Raw genomic sequence first — 16,988 nt, 5'->3', positions numbered from 1 at the left:
ATAGAAAACAGCGAATCAGAGATGTACCCTGGCAACATAGCCAGTATCATTGTTCACTGTAGTGGTAAAGGCTACATCAGGCCCCGCAAAGTATTTATGGCGCTCGGGTACCTATCTCAAGGACACAGGCTCAGTCCTAGCTACAGCAGTCGTTTTTTGATAAAGGTGAAAAGCAAGGTGCTCGTGTACTGTGCGATGTCAGAACATGTAAAAAAAAAACAAAAAACGGGTGATTGAAATTTCCAGAGCTTTATACCATGGCATCTTTCACAGCCTGAGCTACACTTGGATGTTAAACCTTATAAACCAAACTAATAGGTACATCTGCATGGCAGAAATAGGCCAAAGGAATCTATTGAGCAGTTTTCTTGGTTATTTGATATGTTACCCTGCCACCTTGTCACCTTCATTGTGTGGCTTTGCTGTTTTACTATAGTTCTCATTTTTGAACTTGAAGAAGGAAGAACTTTAGTTGTCTGTACTCTGTTTGCAATGGAGTGCAGGCGTAAAAAAAAAGCATCGTGAGAGCTGCCATTTGTGTGATACTTGCGTAAAAAAAGAACTGTTTGTTTTGTACAGGTGCTATTGCTAAATGATGGGGCAAAGCCTAACTGAGGCCGCATGCATTGTCTTGTCACTCTGGCTAGTCCTGCACAGGACTGGTCTGGTATGATCTCAGTTTTGTATGCTGGTCTTGCATTACATTCAGCATCTATCATAAGTTGCTTTGGGCCATTAAACCCCACAAATCAAACCAAGCATTACATTCGTGCCTTCCTTGTTTCAGCGTGCAGACTGAAGGGCTGGTTCCCACGTCGGTGTGCAGTTGAGGTGGCTGGCAGCAAGGGCAGCCGCAGCTGCACCGAGGCATCGTCGAGCTACGCAGACCACAAGAAGTACAAGTGAAGTGTGCCACATCATGGCAGCTTTCATTTTCTGCCAAGCCCAGCTCTTAGCTGCTAAGACTGGTCAAATTGCTCCCTGCAACGAGCAGTTCTTCCTGAAGTCTTCTCGTTGACTGAGCTGCTGCCTATATTAGCTGTAAAGATTGTTTTAAAAGAGAAATACTGGTCAGCTTTTTTTTTTTTTTTTACTAGAGGACCATATAAATCTTTTTTCCTTGATGTTGAAATCTTGGTGGCTAAAGGAGTTAGTACTGTCATGTCTCAAAGCATCACTTTGTTTTGTCAGGTGGCTGGGTGGCCCTGTGAGTCAGTACGCCTTTTCGTACTGGCATCTCTGAAAGTAAATAGGTGGTTGCACTAGTCAGTTTTTGGTCTGAATAACATACTTCCAATTAGTGCATTACCACAAACTTCATACTATAGAAACGTGCACTCCCTGTGGTCATTCTGCTGGGGAAACTTGGATCAGGGTGTGAATAGAGTGCCTCAGATAAACTATTAAGGAGGCTTGGGATAACATGTGAAATTGACAGCCAAGGCTGTGAGAACCAATGTAGCTTCCGGATAGACTTCTGTAAACCTGCACTTCATTTGTAGAGATGCATGGGACCAGCTTACTTTGTTAAGAGCAGTGCATGAGAATTTTTAATTAAAGGCTGCAGTAACATAATAAGTATCTCTACTAGGAGTGTGTGAGGGTTAAATATTTTATTAAAATATTGGGGGTTTATGAAGACTAAAGTTTTTGAATACAAACATGAAGAAAAACTCTCGAATATCAAATACAGTCGAAACCGGATATATTGAACTCGAAGGGGATCGCGAAATAGTTCGATATATCAATATACAAAAATCGGCTTGAGACACCGCTTGCGATCGGGAAAAATTTTTATTTTTATTTTTTATTTATTTATTTATTGAATCCTCAAAGGCCCCATTTAAGGGGTATTACATGAGGGGTGGGCTTGGAGTACGGCGGTTACAATAAAAAATTCTTTCGATGGCAATCTTGAAATGAATGTTGGTTAGTGAGGTGATGTGGTCGGGAATGTCGTTCCAATCCAGGGCAGTGCGGAGAAAAAATGTCTTTTGGAATGTTGTCGTATGGGCGCGCTGGGGGTAGACGGCATTGGACTGGAGATGACGAGATGACCAATGGGCTGGACGGATGAACACGTCAGGTGGCAAGCTGTGATAAAACTTAAGATAAAGAGAAAGGCGAGCCAGTTACCGGCGCAAAGCTAGATTGTGAAGTTCAAGTTTAGATTTTAGTACGGTAACACTGGTGTGATGGGAGTAATCTGAAAGAATGCAACGTGAAGCTCGATTTTGAGTAGATTCCAGTAAGTCGATCAGATTAGTTTGGTGAGGATTGAATATAGCGTGAGCGTACTCAAGTTTGGGTCTGACAAGCGAAGTGTAAGCAATTAGTTTGACAGAAGGGGGAGCTAATGAAATGTTGCGGCGTAAGTAGCCAAGAACGCGACAAGCGGAGTTGGTTATATGAGAAATATGACTGGACCAGGATAGGTCACTGGAGATGTGAATACCTAGATATTTGATAGTGTCAGTTTGAGTTATAGGAAAATCGTAAAGATGATAGGTAGAAGGTAAGTAGTTACGCCGACGGTGTAAAGAGACATGAAACGTTTTATTACCATTTAATTTTATGAGCCAGGTGTTGCACCATTTTTGCACGTTAAGCAGATCATTCTGTAGGATAGCGATGTAAATATGTAAAATGGTACTGTATTTGTCGCGTAACCAACCCACTCGCATAATGATCCCCCCCCCACTTTTGCCCACGAGAATTAAAAAAAAAAAAAAAGCGTTAGGAGGCGCGTCTTTTCGTTTCGACCCTCACATCCACAGCTCATTTATTGGCAGCGCTCTAAGATGCTACGCAGCGATAATGTCATGGCGTGTTTATCGTTTGACTGTACTTTTGATAGATCCTGCGGTGGCAAGAAGCGAACATGGCAGTGTGCCCGTGATGGCTTGATTACACAAGCCTGGTTCGATTTATCACGCTGCGCTTTATTGGGGTGGGCGTAGTCCACTGCCACAAAACCATTAGAAGCATGATAGCTGCAAATGCCATTTGAAGCGAACAATGCTAATAGTTTATGTCATGATCGCAACTGACCGCTTGCTTTCGTTGATTCATAGATGTAAGAATGGACGACTCCCGCAAAACAAAAAAAAAAATTGCCGCTTCTTAACGTCCGCAGCCGCCATGGCTTACGCTGCGCCGCACGTTCAGCACAAGTAAGGGCGACTCTCGTAAAAGAAAAGAAAAGATGGCAGCTTCTTAACGTCCGCAGCCATTATAGCATACGCTACACCGCACGTTCAGCACGACGGCAAGGATGCACGACTCCCGCAAACGAAAAAAAAAAACTGCCGCTTCTTAGCGTCACTACCGCCGTAGCTTACGCAAGTGCAGCATGACGACACGAGACGTGCATCGCAGGTCAGCCGCCGCATGCCGAGCGTTCACAACACACACTAAAGAAAGAGTCTGCCACGGACTGAGCTGGCTTGTTCGTGCATGCATAGTGCGTGCTGCTGCAAACGAAGACTGGGAAAGAGCGAGGAAGGAAACGGGAGAGATAAACCTTGGCAGAAGAGTGGGCACACCCTTGTGCTTTGCTTTATCGCATTTTTTCTCTCCCGAACACCACGGCTGCATTGGTTCCCTCTCGTTCCTTCACGCACATGGCTTCTAAACGTCATGTGCTGATACACGGCAGCATTGTTGTGGCTGTGGGAAGAAGGAAAAGAAAATGCACGGGCCTGCTGCTGGCTCTGTAGCCTCTGTAGCTGAGCCACCTTCGCTGCCTCGTGCGGACAGAAGAGAAAATAGAGAAGAAAGAAAAAGAAGAGGGAGAGAAAGATGCGCGCCGCAGCAGCCGTCGTCCACCACCGAAGTGGTGGCGGGTGCATTGACTGCCTACAACAGATAAAAATTTGGTGGTAGGCTAGCCCACGCCACAAGCGGCGGTTATGTACCTGCCCCAGCCCCATCAGGGCCAGGATCAGCCACCCTCCCAACCTGATACCGCGCGGCAGCGATCACCGCAGATGCGGGCGCCTTTGGGGAAAGGGCACGGCCTGCCCTACACCAGCCTTCGCCGAACTGTGCTCTCTCATTCCTTCCGCGCGCGGCTTGAAAACGTCATGCGGCAAATGGCCGAGGGTGATGCGATCGTCTTTGGGGAAGGCGCACCGTTCAATGCGTGGTGCGGAGTTCGATATATCGAACAACCGGGGAAATTGAGTTCGATATACGACTCAGCTTTCCTATAGACAAGCATCAGCCCATGATGCCAGTGGAGATGCGGTGGTGCTGGCGACAGCAGTGACTTTCAAGGTGTAAGCAAAAGCCTGCGTCATGTGCATTGGATGCTCGGCGCTTGCTGTGTTTTCGAGCAAAATTCCCGACATACCTGTGAGCTGTGGCACGGTTGATTGGGCTACAAGGCACAAAAAAGAAAATGGCACCTGTTTTCACATGTTTCTTGCGGTCAGATAAAGATGAGAGCGAAGGGCAGCGATGTTAAGCGCAACAAGTAGACCCTTTGGTGACGGATTGCCTTCGCAGCTAACGTGCATTGCACTTCTGCATTCAAACTTGTTCAGTTCGTTTGCAACTTTAATTTTCATGGTTGCTTTTCGGCCGCACGAAGAACAGCGCAACAACAAACACCTGTAGCTCGTGCATGTTTTGTTGTTTATACTATGAAGTGCATAACAAGTTTTGAAGCGATATTCCGTGTGCCTATGGTCTTAATCGAAGGCAGCAAAAGCCTAGCTGTGACATTCTATTCACCTGCAGTACTGCCCCGTATATATGTTTGTACAGGAAAGGACACAAAACCTGCTGCGAAGGTAACTGTAGTTACCTTGAGCGGACACTCCAGCGCGATATTGCCGAAACGGCCCGTACTTGTGAGGTAGCTTTTCTGTTTTCACTTTCGCGAATTTCTACGAGTTACTCGTCATCACCGGTTTTAGAAAGCAGTAAACATTGTTAGGATCCCGGCAAAGTCATGTTGCATTATTTCTCCGATTATTTAATTTTTTTAATGTCATTAAGACCTGACGAATGAAATATCCACGTACAACCTAGCTCTCATCGAACAGGATATTTAAGTATGGTATGTATGGCATATAGAGTATAATGTCCCAATATAGGGGCGCAAAACAAGGAGAATAAAATGACGCGCATTTTAATAAAAATATTCCAATTATATTAAAAAATGTCAGCAGGTCGCTTAAATTTTGCTGGAAGCGATTGTGGAGAAGATTGTGTTTGCGCTTATGCACCTCTCCTATAGTGCGAAGAGAACAAAATGAGAGCATTCTTAAAAGCCTTCATGTATATATTAACCTGTGAATGACCTTGACGTGTCTGTACGATGCTTTTTATCAGGCAGGATAGAACAATATGTCAGCGCACTTTAGGTGAGTGTTACAAATAACTAAAACATTGAGTTTTTCTTATTCGATGACATTCTGTCACTAAGTTGCAGGCACAGTGAGCTAGAAATATCTAGTTCCTTATAAGTTGCCGGTAATCGCATCAAAAGAGTCGCCATATGAAAATACTTCCAGACATTCATATCGTTGTCCTCATTTCATGCGCTAGCATATAGGCCCGGGAGTTGAACAGTGTTGACTATTATTTTTTCTTATACATCGCACTTTCTCGTTTTCATTTAACTTAATCAGTCACTGCAGCCACCCACCGTAGCCGCGCGCTGTTAAGGCCACGGCGAAAGAAGCCAATGCAGCTCTTAGCCGGGTGATTCCAGCAGTAATCGGCTGCAAAAATTCTTAGCTAGCCTCCAGGCACAAGCCAAACTATTTCTACGCACACACGAAGCTTACGCTTCAGTATATTTGCACGCGCGAACTGGTTTCGAAGGCAGTGTTGCTTGGCGCTGTGTTGGCATGCTGTGTTTTTGCCTCCACCCCATGTCGCTGCCGATTGCAGCACCACTTTTGTTTACAAACATGGCGCTTGTCTATGCTTTTACATGTGATTTTCAAGGGGATATTCTGCGAGTTCGATATAACCAAAATTCGAATTATCCTGGTTCGATATATCCGGGTTCAACTGTATAGGTACAGTGTAAATAAATTTGGAAATTTGTTTATGAATCGAAAAAATTCGTTCTTATTTTACAAGTACACAAATATCGCGCTCCTTATATAATAAAAATGATTTATGGGTTCTGTAACTGCAATATGTCGCCTAGACTGACTCGGCACCACTAAATAAATAAAAGATGGGTTTAGGAATGTATACTGTTTGATTAGACAGCTTCTTTTGCAAAATTAGTAAAATTAGTAATGCAATTAATAAATTAGTAATGCAAAATTAGTAACAAAATGAAATGGACAACACATGAATGGCAATGAAAAATAACATGATAGATAATAAAGCCTCACTATTTTAGACTTAGAGGCACTAGCAGAAGTTCCTTATTTTTCCAAAAGACGAATTTTTATTAATGCTTCCTCCCCCATTGCAAAAAGAAACGTTTGCAGTAGATTTGGAAACATGATAAAACTTGTGTGGAGGCTGCATTGCACAAACAGTGAAAAGCTCACAACGAGCGCACTGTTTAAGTGTGGCGGGTGTGCAACATGATGGCAAGGCTGCTTTTAAAGAAAAATTTACAGGGGTGCATCTAACTTTATTGACGGAAATGCTTAATCACTGCGAATTCTCTGCCTAGTTCAGTTATGAGCTCATTCTGTGTTTCGTTGCTTTTCTGACATGTACAAGGCTACTTGTTCTTATCAGTTTTTCTTTTTTTTCCTCCTTTTTATTTTATTTCTTGTTTTCTCTTTGTCATTTAATATTATTTTTTTTTTATTTGCTGTTGCTGTTGTCCTGTCCCTGAGCACCCTCCAGCATCCTTACTCTAGACAAGAAAAATTATTGGCTGGTTCTCGGGAAATCAGAGTAGTGAAGTGGTTCATGCACTTAGCTGGGGAAAAGAGTGGCTCGAGTCCTGGTGTGGACACGATTCTCTTATTTTTCTTATTTTCTTCTTTTCTTCCTGGGGACGTGCCACGGTAGCAGTTCGCATATGCGTCACTCATGAGGCAAGAATTGCTTTCTCATTAAATGAAATGACCAGTGCACACCAGTTAGTACAGGAGCCTTCCTATCAGTGTCATGCCTTTTGGTACACACTCACCAGAGGTACACAAGTTTCAGTGCACAATGCAAGAGGTGGGCATTTGAAACGATCACTTGCATTGCCAGTGACACTTCAACTCAACCCCCCTTCGAAAGCTTCGTGTGAAATACCCTAAATGGCCTTTCCCGCATATCATAGTCGACCAAAGCGAGGTGGCAAAACTGGCGCTGGAAGAGTTGTGAAGGCGACATATTAAGTGGCCATGGGTGTGGACGCTATGTAACACGTCATGAAAGGATCAGATAAGCATACCATGTGCTTTTGCGCTGCGATTGTTCAAGGCATGTGCAGTCATTTTGTCCTCATGACGTGTGATATTAACTTGCAAAATCTCTCATGAGGTCCAAGCCTATCAGCGTCCAGATGTGACAGGTTCACAAAATAATTGATGAAGAAAGTGATAAGGACAGTTGTCTTGTTTTCCTAACACTTTAAACTTTATCTTTGAATAACTTCTCCAGATATCGTGGTTTTGCTGTAGCCAGGTTTCTAATGGTGATGTGGTGTTCGATTGCTGTAAAATGTCTGGAAAATTTCAGGTATTTGAAACCTGTCTCTCAGATCGAGTACGGTTCAAATAACAAACATATTCATTTGCAAAATATTTTGCGCACAACCATACTAATTATTATTATTTAAATAACCAATTTGACAGTGGAAGGGGAAGCGGCATAATAATCTTTATGGGCCAGCTGATATTATTGGCAGGCAATTACAAATAAATTACTGACATCTCTTGTGAGATCTAGTAGACCTATTGAAAGCCATTTGAAGAAGATAGTTTTGTTATCTAAGTTTATTCTGTGTGATGCCGGTGCTTTTTAAAGAACCCAAAGTGATCTAACTGAATACCAAAACTCCCTGTACTGCATCCTTTGTAACCCATGTTTTGGTTTATGATGTTAAAGGGCAACTCCAGGGATGTTTCATTAGCCGTGTATTCTTCTGAAAGTTTTACTGTAGGCTCTTTCTCTGTGTCCTGGTCCATTCTACCAAACTTAGGAGCTGTGCGGCAATTGCTTCCTGTGCTTGAATTATGCTGCTTCCATGGCCTCAGTTCGGATGATTTGCGCGGGCAGCACTGTTTGCGATATTTGAAATATTAATAACATGTTATTGCCCACTCCATGCATGATCAACAAAGTATGAGGCTTGTATTAGGCTGTCTCAGCATTTTCAGCTGTTCAACTCACACGCAAGTGTTTTTCAAAGAATGCATGGGTGATCGATTTGTCACTGGACCATTGTTTGTGACCATTAACTGAGTTCCAGTTTTGATTTGTTACTTTTTTTAATACTTTTCTTGGTGTTTTGAAAAATGGTTTGTTGTGTTGGAGACATAGGGCTCTAGGAATGCTATGTGACCATTAACTAAGAGTGATAAAAGACCCTCAAGTTGCCCTTCAATCATCACAATTTACAGTTTAATACTTTCTGTAATGAAAAAAATTATGCTTGTTAATCTGCAAGCTGTAAAATTTTAGCAAACTCAGAAAATATCTGGACCTTTGCTTGCGAGGTATATTGCATGCTGCTGCACAGAAGTTGCCTCATAATGCAACTCGACACTTCCAGCTTGCAGCACTCGCTTGTCAAAAACAAAAATCTACTCCAAATAAAAGACTATTATCCTCGCTCTGCTATTCTGATAGCCGAAGAAGGAAGACGTCTACAGTGATGTCTTTGTTTTATAGTTTTTGGCGGGATGACATTGTAGCATGCACACAGCTCAAAGTAATAGTCATGTGACAGCAATTACAACACTGACATGTGGCAAACAGTTTTCCATCTTGCTTTCCACATCTGCATGTGGCTTAGCTGTCTAGCCTGCTAAGCAGAAAAACCAAACTGTCAATGTCCCTTTAATTTTGAATTCCAAGGCGACGCTGGCGATGCACGCTTTACTAGTTGTTTGCTCTATTCCAAACCTGTTGTTTTTAATTTAATCATCCTATTTTATCTTTTGTTGCGAAAGCAAAACTACGCCAGCCAGTTCGGCTCGTCGCATATGCTCGTATGCTGTAGCCACAAATGGCAGGAGCTGCCAACTTCGGTCTCTCGTTTCACATGGGATGGTTATGTGAGAATCAGCCTGCCAGGACCCTGGCATTCACGTTACCCCTATAGGCCACTAAGGCATGTTCATACGGCGTGGTTAAAGCGGGGCTTTATATGTGGGTTGGTAGCCTATGCTATCGCGTCATACCCTTAAAGGCAGAGCTTAAGTGTCCCTCATATTTAGAATAGACTCCTTTACCACCACCACCTAAAATGCCAGTGAAATTTTGATGCGTCAAACACTGCAACGTTTGACCACGGAACGTTGGTTGTGTTCGATGCAATGCTCGGTCGCCCGCACCCAAAGCTTCGCTCCATACTCATATGCTGTAGCCACAAATGGCAGGCGCAACGAAACCTTCAGGAGACGGCTAGCAGAAGAAACGAATGAAGAGCGCGCTGCACGACTCAAGAAAAGAAGGATGAGGGCTTTGGCCAGTTAATCGTTGAGCCTGGAGACGTCGAAGGTGGTCGGCGCGCAGACTTTGCGCAAAGAGTGGGCGAGCACTAGCTGGCCACGCGAGAGTTTCACCGCCGCTTCACGAACCTCTTTGGAAGGGTGTTCTATGTGTGACTGGCTGTGCCATAAAAGTAATCTAATACCGGTGAGTAAACTGATGCATCCGACTCTCGATTTGGCCACAAGCTTAGCCAAGCAGCCGTTGCTTTGGCAATTCAACTAGGGTGAACTCCAGAGCTAAACTGTAACCAACTTTTTTTTGACGGCCTAATGCCTAGGTATAATAAGTATAGCAAAGCATTTTCTCCTAGTTTATATATATATATATATATATATATATATATATATATATATATATATATATATATATATATATATATATATGGTGCTTATATTTTTTTTCTGTCTCATGATGAGTTACGTCTTAAATGAGAGCAGCGAGAAATGTGCAAAAGGGAGGAAACGTGTAAAATGGACGTTAGTAAGAGGATGAATTCCTTAAAGAAATCAGATATTGACTTTATATGGACTTTCTATAGTATATGAAGGGGGAGGGAGGGGGGTGAGAGAATTAAAGTGTCAATAGTGTATGGTCGTTGACCTGTCTATTAGCATTAGTCATTGTGTAGTGTGCATAATGCACAGAGCTGCTATTGTATTTACGTAGTTTTCCTGCTCCTGATGCTTGATTGAAAGACTGTAGCAGTGGATAGCCTAAAGTGCTGCACAAGCACAGTGCAGATGTGCCCCACTCTTGAAAAGCAAAAAACATCAAGGGACAGCATGCACAGAACTGTGGAATTCTTGGTCCTATATGGCACCATGGACTTCAGAGTGTGTAAGAGATTCTTTTGGGGCCAACCAGGTTTGCACCGTTTTATTTCATGTTCCAGTTCAGTGATGAAATTGTGCCTTTGGTGAGCACTCATTAATGACAGAGTAGGAAGTGCAACTCCTTCAGCCATTGCTCAAAGTCAAGGGTGTCAGTTACAGCACCTCGGGCTTTTAGAGAAAACATTGTGATGGGAATCTAGATAAGCAGTATGAAAGTTCTGAAGCTGTGTGCATCTGCCTCTGCAATGTCTAGCTAGGAAGAATTAGCACTGAAAACGTTGGCATTAGAGTTTAGTGTTGTCTTTGAGATGGCATCCACTGCTTGTCTCTAAGCTATAACTCACTTTCGAGCATTTCATGTGTAGGTCTAGCGTACTAACAATTTTGACCAAAAGTTGATTTCCCAAATTAAAACACTACAGTACTAAATGGTATCACATGATGGCTGATGTACTTTATATTTATGTGCAGTGTATTTCTCTCTAGTCCTGTATGCTGGATTTGTTTTGATAAAATGGGCAGCTTTGTGAAGCAATACAGGTGGCTTTGAATATGCACATTCAGGTTGTTACTTCTTTATTGCCATTGGGCGTACGTACTGTATGTACAGCTATCATTTCTTCGCCCTTTGAGTGTGAAGTGATTTTTTTAATTAGATTCCTCTGTTGCCTGCATTATGTTGTACAAAAGAGTACTTAACTATTATGTCAACGTGGAAAGTTGTTTTATTGTTAATGGTTTTAAGAAAATGTACAAAGAAACAGGCATACCTTTCAGTGACTTTTGCTGCAATCAAGCATTTGTTCTTTTATAACCTGTATGACGCAAGAAGGTACTATTTATTACGTTTTATAATGAGAACCTTGACAAGAGGCTGTTTTGTGGTAATTGAGTCTTTGGGTTACTACCTCGTTATGTGAGTTATGCAAGTAAATTAACTTGTCATCATGTTTACTTTTTATTTTGAGGGTTAATATTGTATTGCAGAATTAAAACTCATCAAAGGGGAGTCCTCCTTTTTAATGTTTCTTATTCGGCGGTGCGGCTAAAAATATTGAGGGTAAAAAATGCGCATCTGGAAGCTCGAGTTGGTTTTCATCCATTGCACATTTATAAAACGATGTTGTTGAATGTGGTATTGTTGCCAGAACAATGGTAACTACTTCTACTTCTTCAAATACACAAACAGCGTTTTACCTGATGTACAAAAAACACAAATGATGCCATTTTACAATTTTGCAATGTGTAAAAGCCACCTCAAGTTTTCAGGTGCGTTTTTTTGATGTTTAATATTTTGAGCCTCATTGCCGATTAAAATTTGCCTTTGATGTTGACTGCCATAAGTTCTGCAATGTAATGTTGCTTCCTAAAATTGAAAATAAGCAGTTGTTAACTTTAACTAATTACTAATTTAATTAGTAAACTCAATAACTTATTAATGTCTGCCTTGCTGTAAATCTGCCTCCACAGTCCACATTAAGGTACCTCTCACGGTTATTAAAATACAAATCTGTAAACAGTGTTCAGCTCTGTACATCTTGTAAAAATACATATAGTTTACAACTCGCCTTGTTGACATTGTGAATGCACATTATGGTAAAGGCAGCCACCTTCTCTTACTTGATTCACCTCATATTGCAGCACTTCTTGGAGACATTGATAATGGGAGATTGAAGCAGTGCATATTCCTGTAGTCTATCTCACTGGTTCCTTGCAGCACTACCAAAGCTGTGATGAGTGCAGAAGCGATGTTTTGACACTGCAGAACATAGTGCCAGTACACCTGTAAAATGGGCACATAGGCATTTGGGATACCATGCGTTAAAGTGTGCGTTCGCCAAACACCATTTTAAATCGAGCCTCAACATACACTCGCATTGCATATGTTATTTCCCGAGTTTAGAATGCATGGCTCTTGCGTATGCTGATATGCCATTGGCAACATGCATGGTGGCATGCTTCGAAGCAGGGTGCCTTGCTCCAGTCAACTCATTGCTGCCTCTGAGTTTTTCTGTGTGTTCACTGGTCAGAAACGGCTCATAGGTTTCATTTTGCCCCATCTCACCTATAGCAACATCTGTGAGTGATTATATTTCCTTTATTTTTACTTTGAGAGATCAATCTGCCCCTCATAGGACTAAAAAACATGTCAGTTTGTTGATAAAAATAGTGTCATTGCCAAAACCTCTATGGTGACACTAGGCTGTAAGTTTATGCAACAAACATTGCAGTGTAAAACTTTCTGGTGTTATTTCAGTGTTCAGTGCATAGACAGCATTTGTACTCTTTTCCAACCAGATCTTCATATGTTGCAAGCAGATGACATGCAAACGAAGAGACACAGAGGAACACAACACATTTTCATAATTGGCTGTGGTGGTTTCTTGATTCTGTGGTGCTGCAAGGAACATTTAAAGTATAATTGAAATTTCAGTGTTGGCATCATGTAATACTTTTAATGGGGCTAAAATAGAAAGCATAATATTATGGTTGATAGTGAATGTAAGGGTAGCAGTTTTTTCTTGGCGTGCTTGACATAAAAAAAAAAAAAAAAAAAAAAAAAAAAGTCATGAAAGTGTAAGCTGACTGCTGATATTTTCTGGTGTCTATTCCTAAACAAAGGCAGTACAGAATTGCTAAAGTACTGCAGGGCTGATAGTTATATCATAGGTGAAAAGGAACTGACATTAGTTGCAGCCAGTTTTGTCAAATGCTACAGAGATGAGTGCTTCCTTTATATTTTCTTCATAGCAACAAGCAAATGCGTATTTTGGCACATTTTGTATGCATGCTTCATCCTCTCTGGCCTGACAATTACTTTGTATTGCCTCATGGGGATGTTTAATACTTGGAGATAGGGTGCCAGCATTTCTGGTGACTGCTTCTTGCCTAAAAAAAGTGAGGTTCACTCATGCCTCCATGCTGGATTGAGTTCATGTGCCATACAAACTGTACATTCTGAAGGAGACAGTATAGTTAGTAGGTTACATGTGCTAGACAGCATGTTTTCAAGCCAAAAAAGAGGAACAACACAAGGTAGCAACAAGCAGGAAGCAAGACAAAATATGTGTCAAAATGGTACAATATTCGCACATTATTTTTTGTCTGCCTCTGTCCTGCAGAACTTTTTTTCTTTTTGTAAATGCACATTATAGTTGGTGTTTCATAATATTTCTGACGTGCAGTGTTTATGCTATGTGGCAAGACGTTCAAGTATTATCACTAAAATGTTTCTTAAATACCACGCATAGCCATTTTTATGAAGTACATGGGAGACTACCTCCGCAGTCTATTCTAACATGCTAAGTTTCTCATGTATGCTCTTTGTGTCGCACACATATGTATAGCTCACTGTTATATGCCTGTAACTGACGGTACTAAGCATGAAACTTTCATTATTGATTTGATGTTTAGTGCTTGAAATACAGATAGCATGCATTTGCAGAAATGCAGTAAGAAGTAGGTACAGCTGTTTGATTTTTGGGCTGTAAATTAATTTGTTACTTCAGGGATGGTGTGCCATTCAATGTGAAATTCTGTACAGATTAGCTGGTTGTGCACTTTCCAACTTCACAGGAGATAGTGCTGGCCATGGCTTCTTAGAATGATTGGATATATTACAATGTATTTCAGTAAATAGCGGGAAATAGTATAACATTTGTCAGAAATGTTCAGACCACCTCGTGAATAGCTGAATCAGTCTCCAGGCCTTGCTTTGTACTTGTGTCACGGTAGTGTGGCATTTTTTAACTCTAACTCATTAACAAACCTGTTGCTGCAAATTCACAGCCTACCCCTAATATGTACTGCACCTTCATTCGCATATGGTGTGTTGCAAATTTTAATGTAAGCATATTTCTAGGAGGCCTAGCTTTCCATTGCCGGAGCATTGCAGGATACCTCGTCACCAAATTGAGGCATACTTTGAGTGGCACGACTATATCTAAGAAGGCGTGTCTCTTAGAAAACGTGAGCCTGTGCTGCAGTGTTCTTGATAGTGTACGTGCTGCATAAGTGATTATGCATTTTGCTAATCTGTAAACCTACCTGCATTTCTCAAGATAACTACTCTTGGTGGGAATTGCTTGTTAAAATAAAGGTTTGCTGAAAAGTCTGATAGGTCCTTTTTAAAAGCTTCTGTTTGAGCAACTAAAATTGGGAATTCTTGCATAGAAAGGCCCAACTTAGAATATGGCCTGCAATTTTCCTCACAGCTCTGAAGATGGGTGAAGATAATCTTACACCACAGCTTTGCTGCATGTTTAATTTTGATAACACTGCCAATGCACGGTATGCGAAAACAAAATAATGCTGCATGATAAAGACACAGCCTCATACTATAAAAAAAAAGGCTTTGCACCCTTGTTCTCAAGTTCATTGGTCCTACTGTGATGTTCAGTGTAACAAAATGTGGTGCTTATGCTGCATAGTGTTTTGCTGCCTTCACCAGCCTTGAGGCATTTCCTTGTCTTATGTGCATGCATGCATAGTTAACCATGAACATTGAAGTGTGTGACCATAAGATGCCACATAAGATGCCACAATACTCAGATGTATTTTTGCTGAACAAGACTTATGGAAAAATAAAAGTGCATATTTTTGGCAGGGTACTTTCAGACAGGCTCTTGCCCGGTTTGTATACAATTTCCACTATGCTGTTTGGCTGTAATTTTGAGAACACGTGTGATGATATTTTCCTTTGTTTGCTTTTGTATACACTGCAGTTGATCATTTATGCACATTTGTGCAGACTGATAAGCCACAATTTGTCAATCATATTCACTTGCTAATTTTTAGTGCTTGTATCATGTATACACAACGAGTTTTAGTTTGAGCACCATCCAGTTATTCATGTTACAAGATCATCTATGCTGGAAACAAAAATTTGCCTGTGCTGTGGCGCCAATGTCAATAAAAAAATAAAACATTGTTGGACAATTATTTATGTCACTGAATTCCAGACCACGGCCGCTCGATGGAAGCGCACTGGGTGCGGCCTGCTGCGTCGCGCCGCCGTCAATGGGCAAGCGCGTCCTTGGGGAGTTTACAGTTGCGCCCACTATTTCTGCTGAGGGCGCCACTGTTCGGGGACACGTCGCCGCCAGGGTCGCCAGCTCTGAGAGCGCGGTTTGCTTCCTTTCTGGACGCGTTCGCCTCGTGTCTGCGTGGTAAACGCAAAATTTTGTGTGCGCGTGTGCAAGCACATTAACGTTGAGACGGGATGCGTTTGTTTTTTTTAAGGCAAAAGCCGTTCTAGGCTCATGGAGCGAAAATCTGTGCGCAGAAGCTGTGGCGGTAATCTGTGCGTCGCATCTGTGCACTGGTGTGTCTGTCGCAAAAGCGGACGTCCAAAGAGCGAGATTAAGAATGAAAATAATTGATGGTGATAGGTAATCAATAAAAGTTATGAATAGACATTGATAGAGGTAATGACTAAAATGATTTGTAATGACCAGTATATCAAACTATGTCATTTAATGACCGCAATTGATTAGAAATGAGTACAAGTGCTTCGATGTGTGGTAATGAATATAATAGCTAGGCATGACTCATCATTACTGCTAATTACTACGAAATAACCAATATGTGAAAGGATGACATGTAATGACCACTGCTGATTCTAAATGAGTAACCTGCTTAGTTATGAGTGGTAAGGGCTACAATGACTACGCAGGCAGACTCATCATGACTGGGAAACGACCAATATATTAAACGACGACTTGAAATGACGAACTGTGGCAAACGATGAGAGGCAAATGATAGGACAAGGGTAGGCTTTCGCCGTCCTCCGCTTAAGAGACATCTAAGAGACCCTCAAATTTTATCTGCTGAGCTCGCTTCAGACAAAGGCAGTAGCGAGGAGTGGAAATGCACTCGCTTCCTCTGAAATGAAAGCGGCGCTGAGGTTAAAAGTCCAGATGCAGAAGCATAATGCCCTATCAGCTGCCATTGAATTTGCTACAAGGGACAGCAGATTGGACTTCTTGGTGATCAATTATAGGTTAACAGTACAAACAACGTGACAGTAACACAGGAGAAGAGGACGACACAACTAGCGCGGTTGTGCCGTCCTCTTCTCCTGTGTTACTGTCACGTTTAACCTATTTAGTTACCAGGAAGCTGGCCAGTGAACTAAGATTTTTAACGATGTGTTGTGAAGCAGATGAACACGATGAGGTAGCATCAGAAGCTTTTCTCGCAGGTTATGTTGCGAGGACATATCAGAAAACGGTACGAAGCGTTTTTTTTTTATATAACCCACTGATAGCGAGCTGGAAATGTCAACTCAACAGTGGAGCGACATTTATGGCTATGGCATAAACCTCTCTCATGAAAGGTTTTCCATCTGCGATTGGTAATTTTCTTCCTTTTTTGTGTGGCCATTTAATAAGCGTACTCGGCTGCTCGCTGAATCTCTGCTGCAGTTGCGCTCTGAAGCGTGAACATTCTTGTGATCGCAGATAAGAGTTTCACAACAGGAACACTCTATGCGCGTTCTTCCATTGAAAATTA

General features: G+C 41.8%; 1 protein-coding gene across 1 annotated transcript in view; it reads left to right on the top strand.

The window, feature by feature from the left end:
• LOC146203707 (palmitoyltransferase ZDHHC6-like) overlaps positions 1-15,416 on the top strand; it is a 78,740-nt gene extending 63,324 nt beyond the window's left edge. The window contains exon 8 of the mRNA XM_084588866.1: positions 788-15,416. Within this exon, the coding sequence (XP_084444992.1) occupies positions 788-906 (119 nt within the window). The 3' untranslated portion in view covers positions 907-15,416. The remainder of the gene's footprint in view (positions 1-787) is intronic.
• The last annotated feature ends 1,572 nt before the right edge of the window (positions 15,417-16,988 follow it).

The sequence above is a fragment of the Amblyomma maculatum genome, chromosome 1 (genome assembly GCF_055883805.1).
Source record: "Amblyomma maculatum isolate TAMU_Amacu chromosome 1, ASM5588380v1, whole genome shotgun sequence".
Taxonomy (NCBI): Eukaryota; Metazoa; Arthropoda; class Arachnida; order Ixodida; family Ixodidae; genus Amblyomma; species Amblyomma maculatum.
Note: the sequence above shows the minus strand (reverse complement) of the source record. Positions and strands in the feature narration are given on the sequence as shown.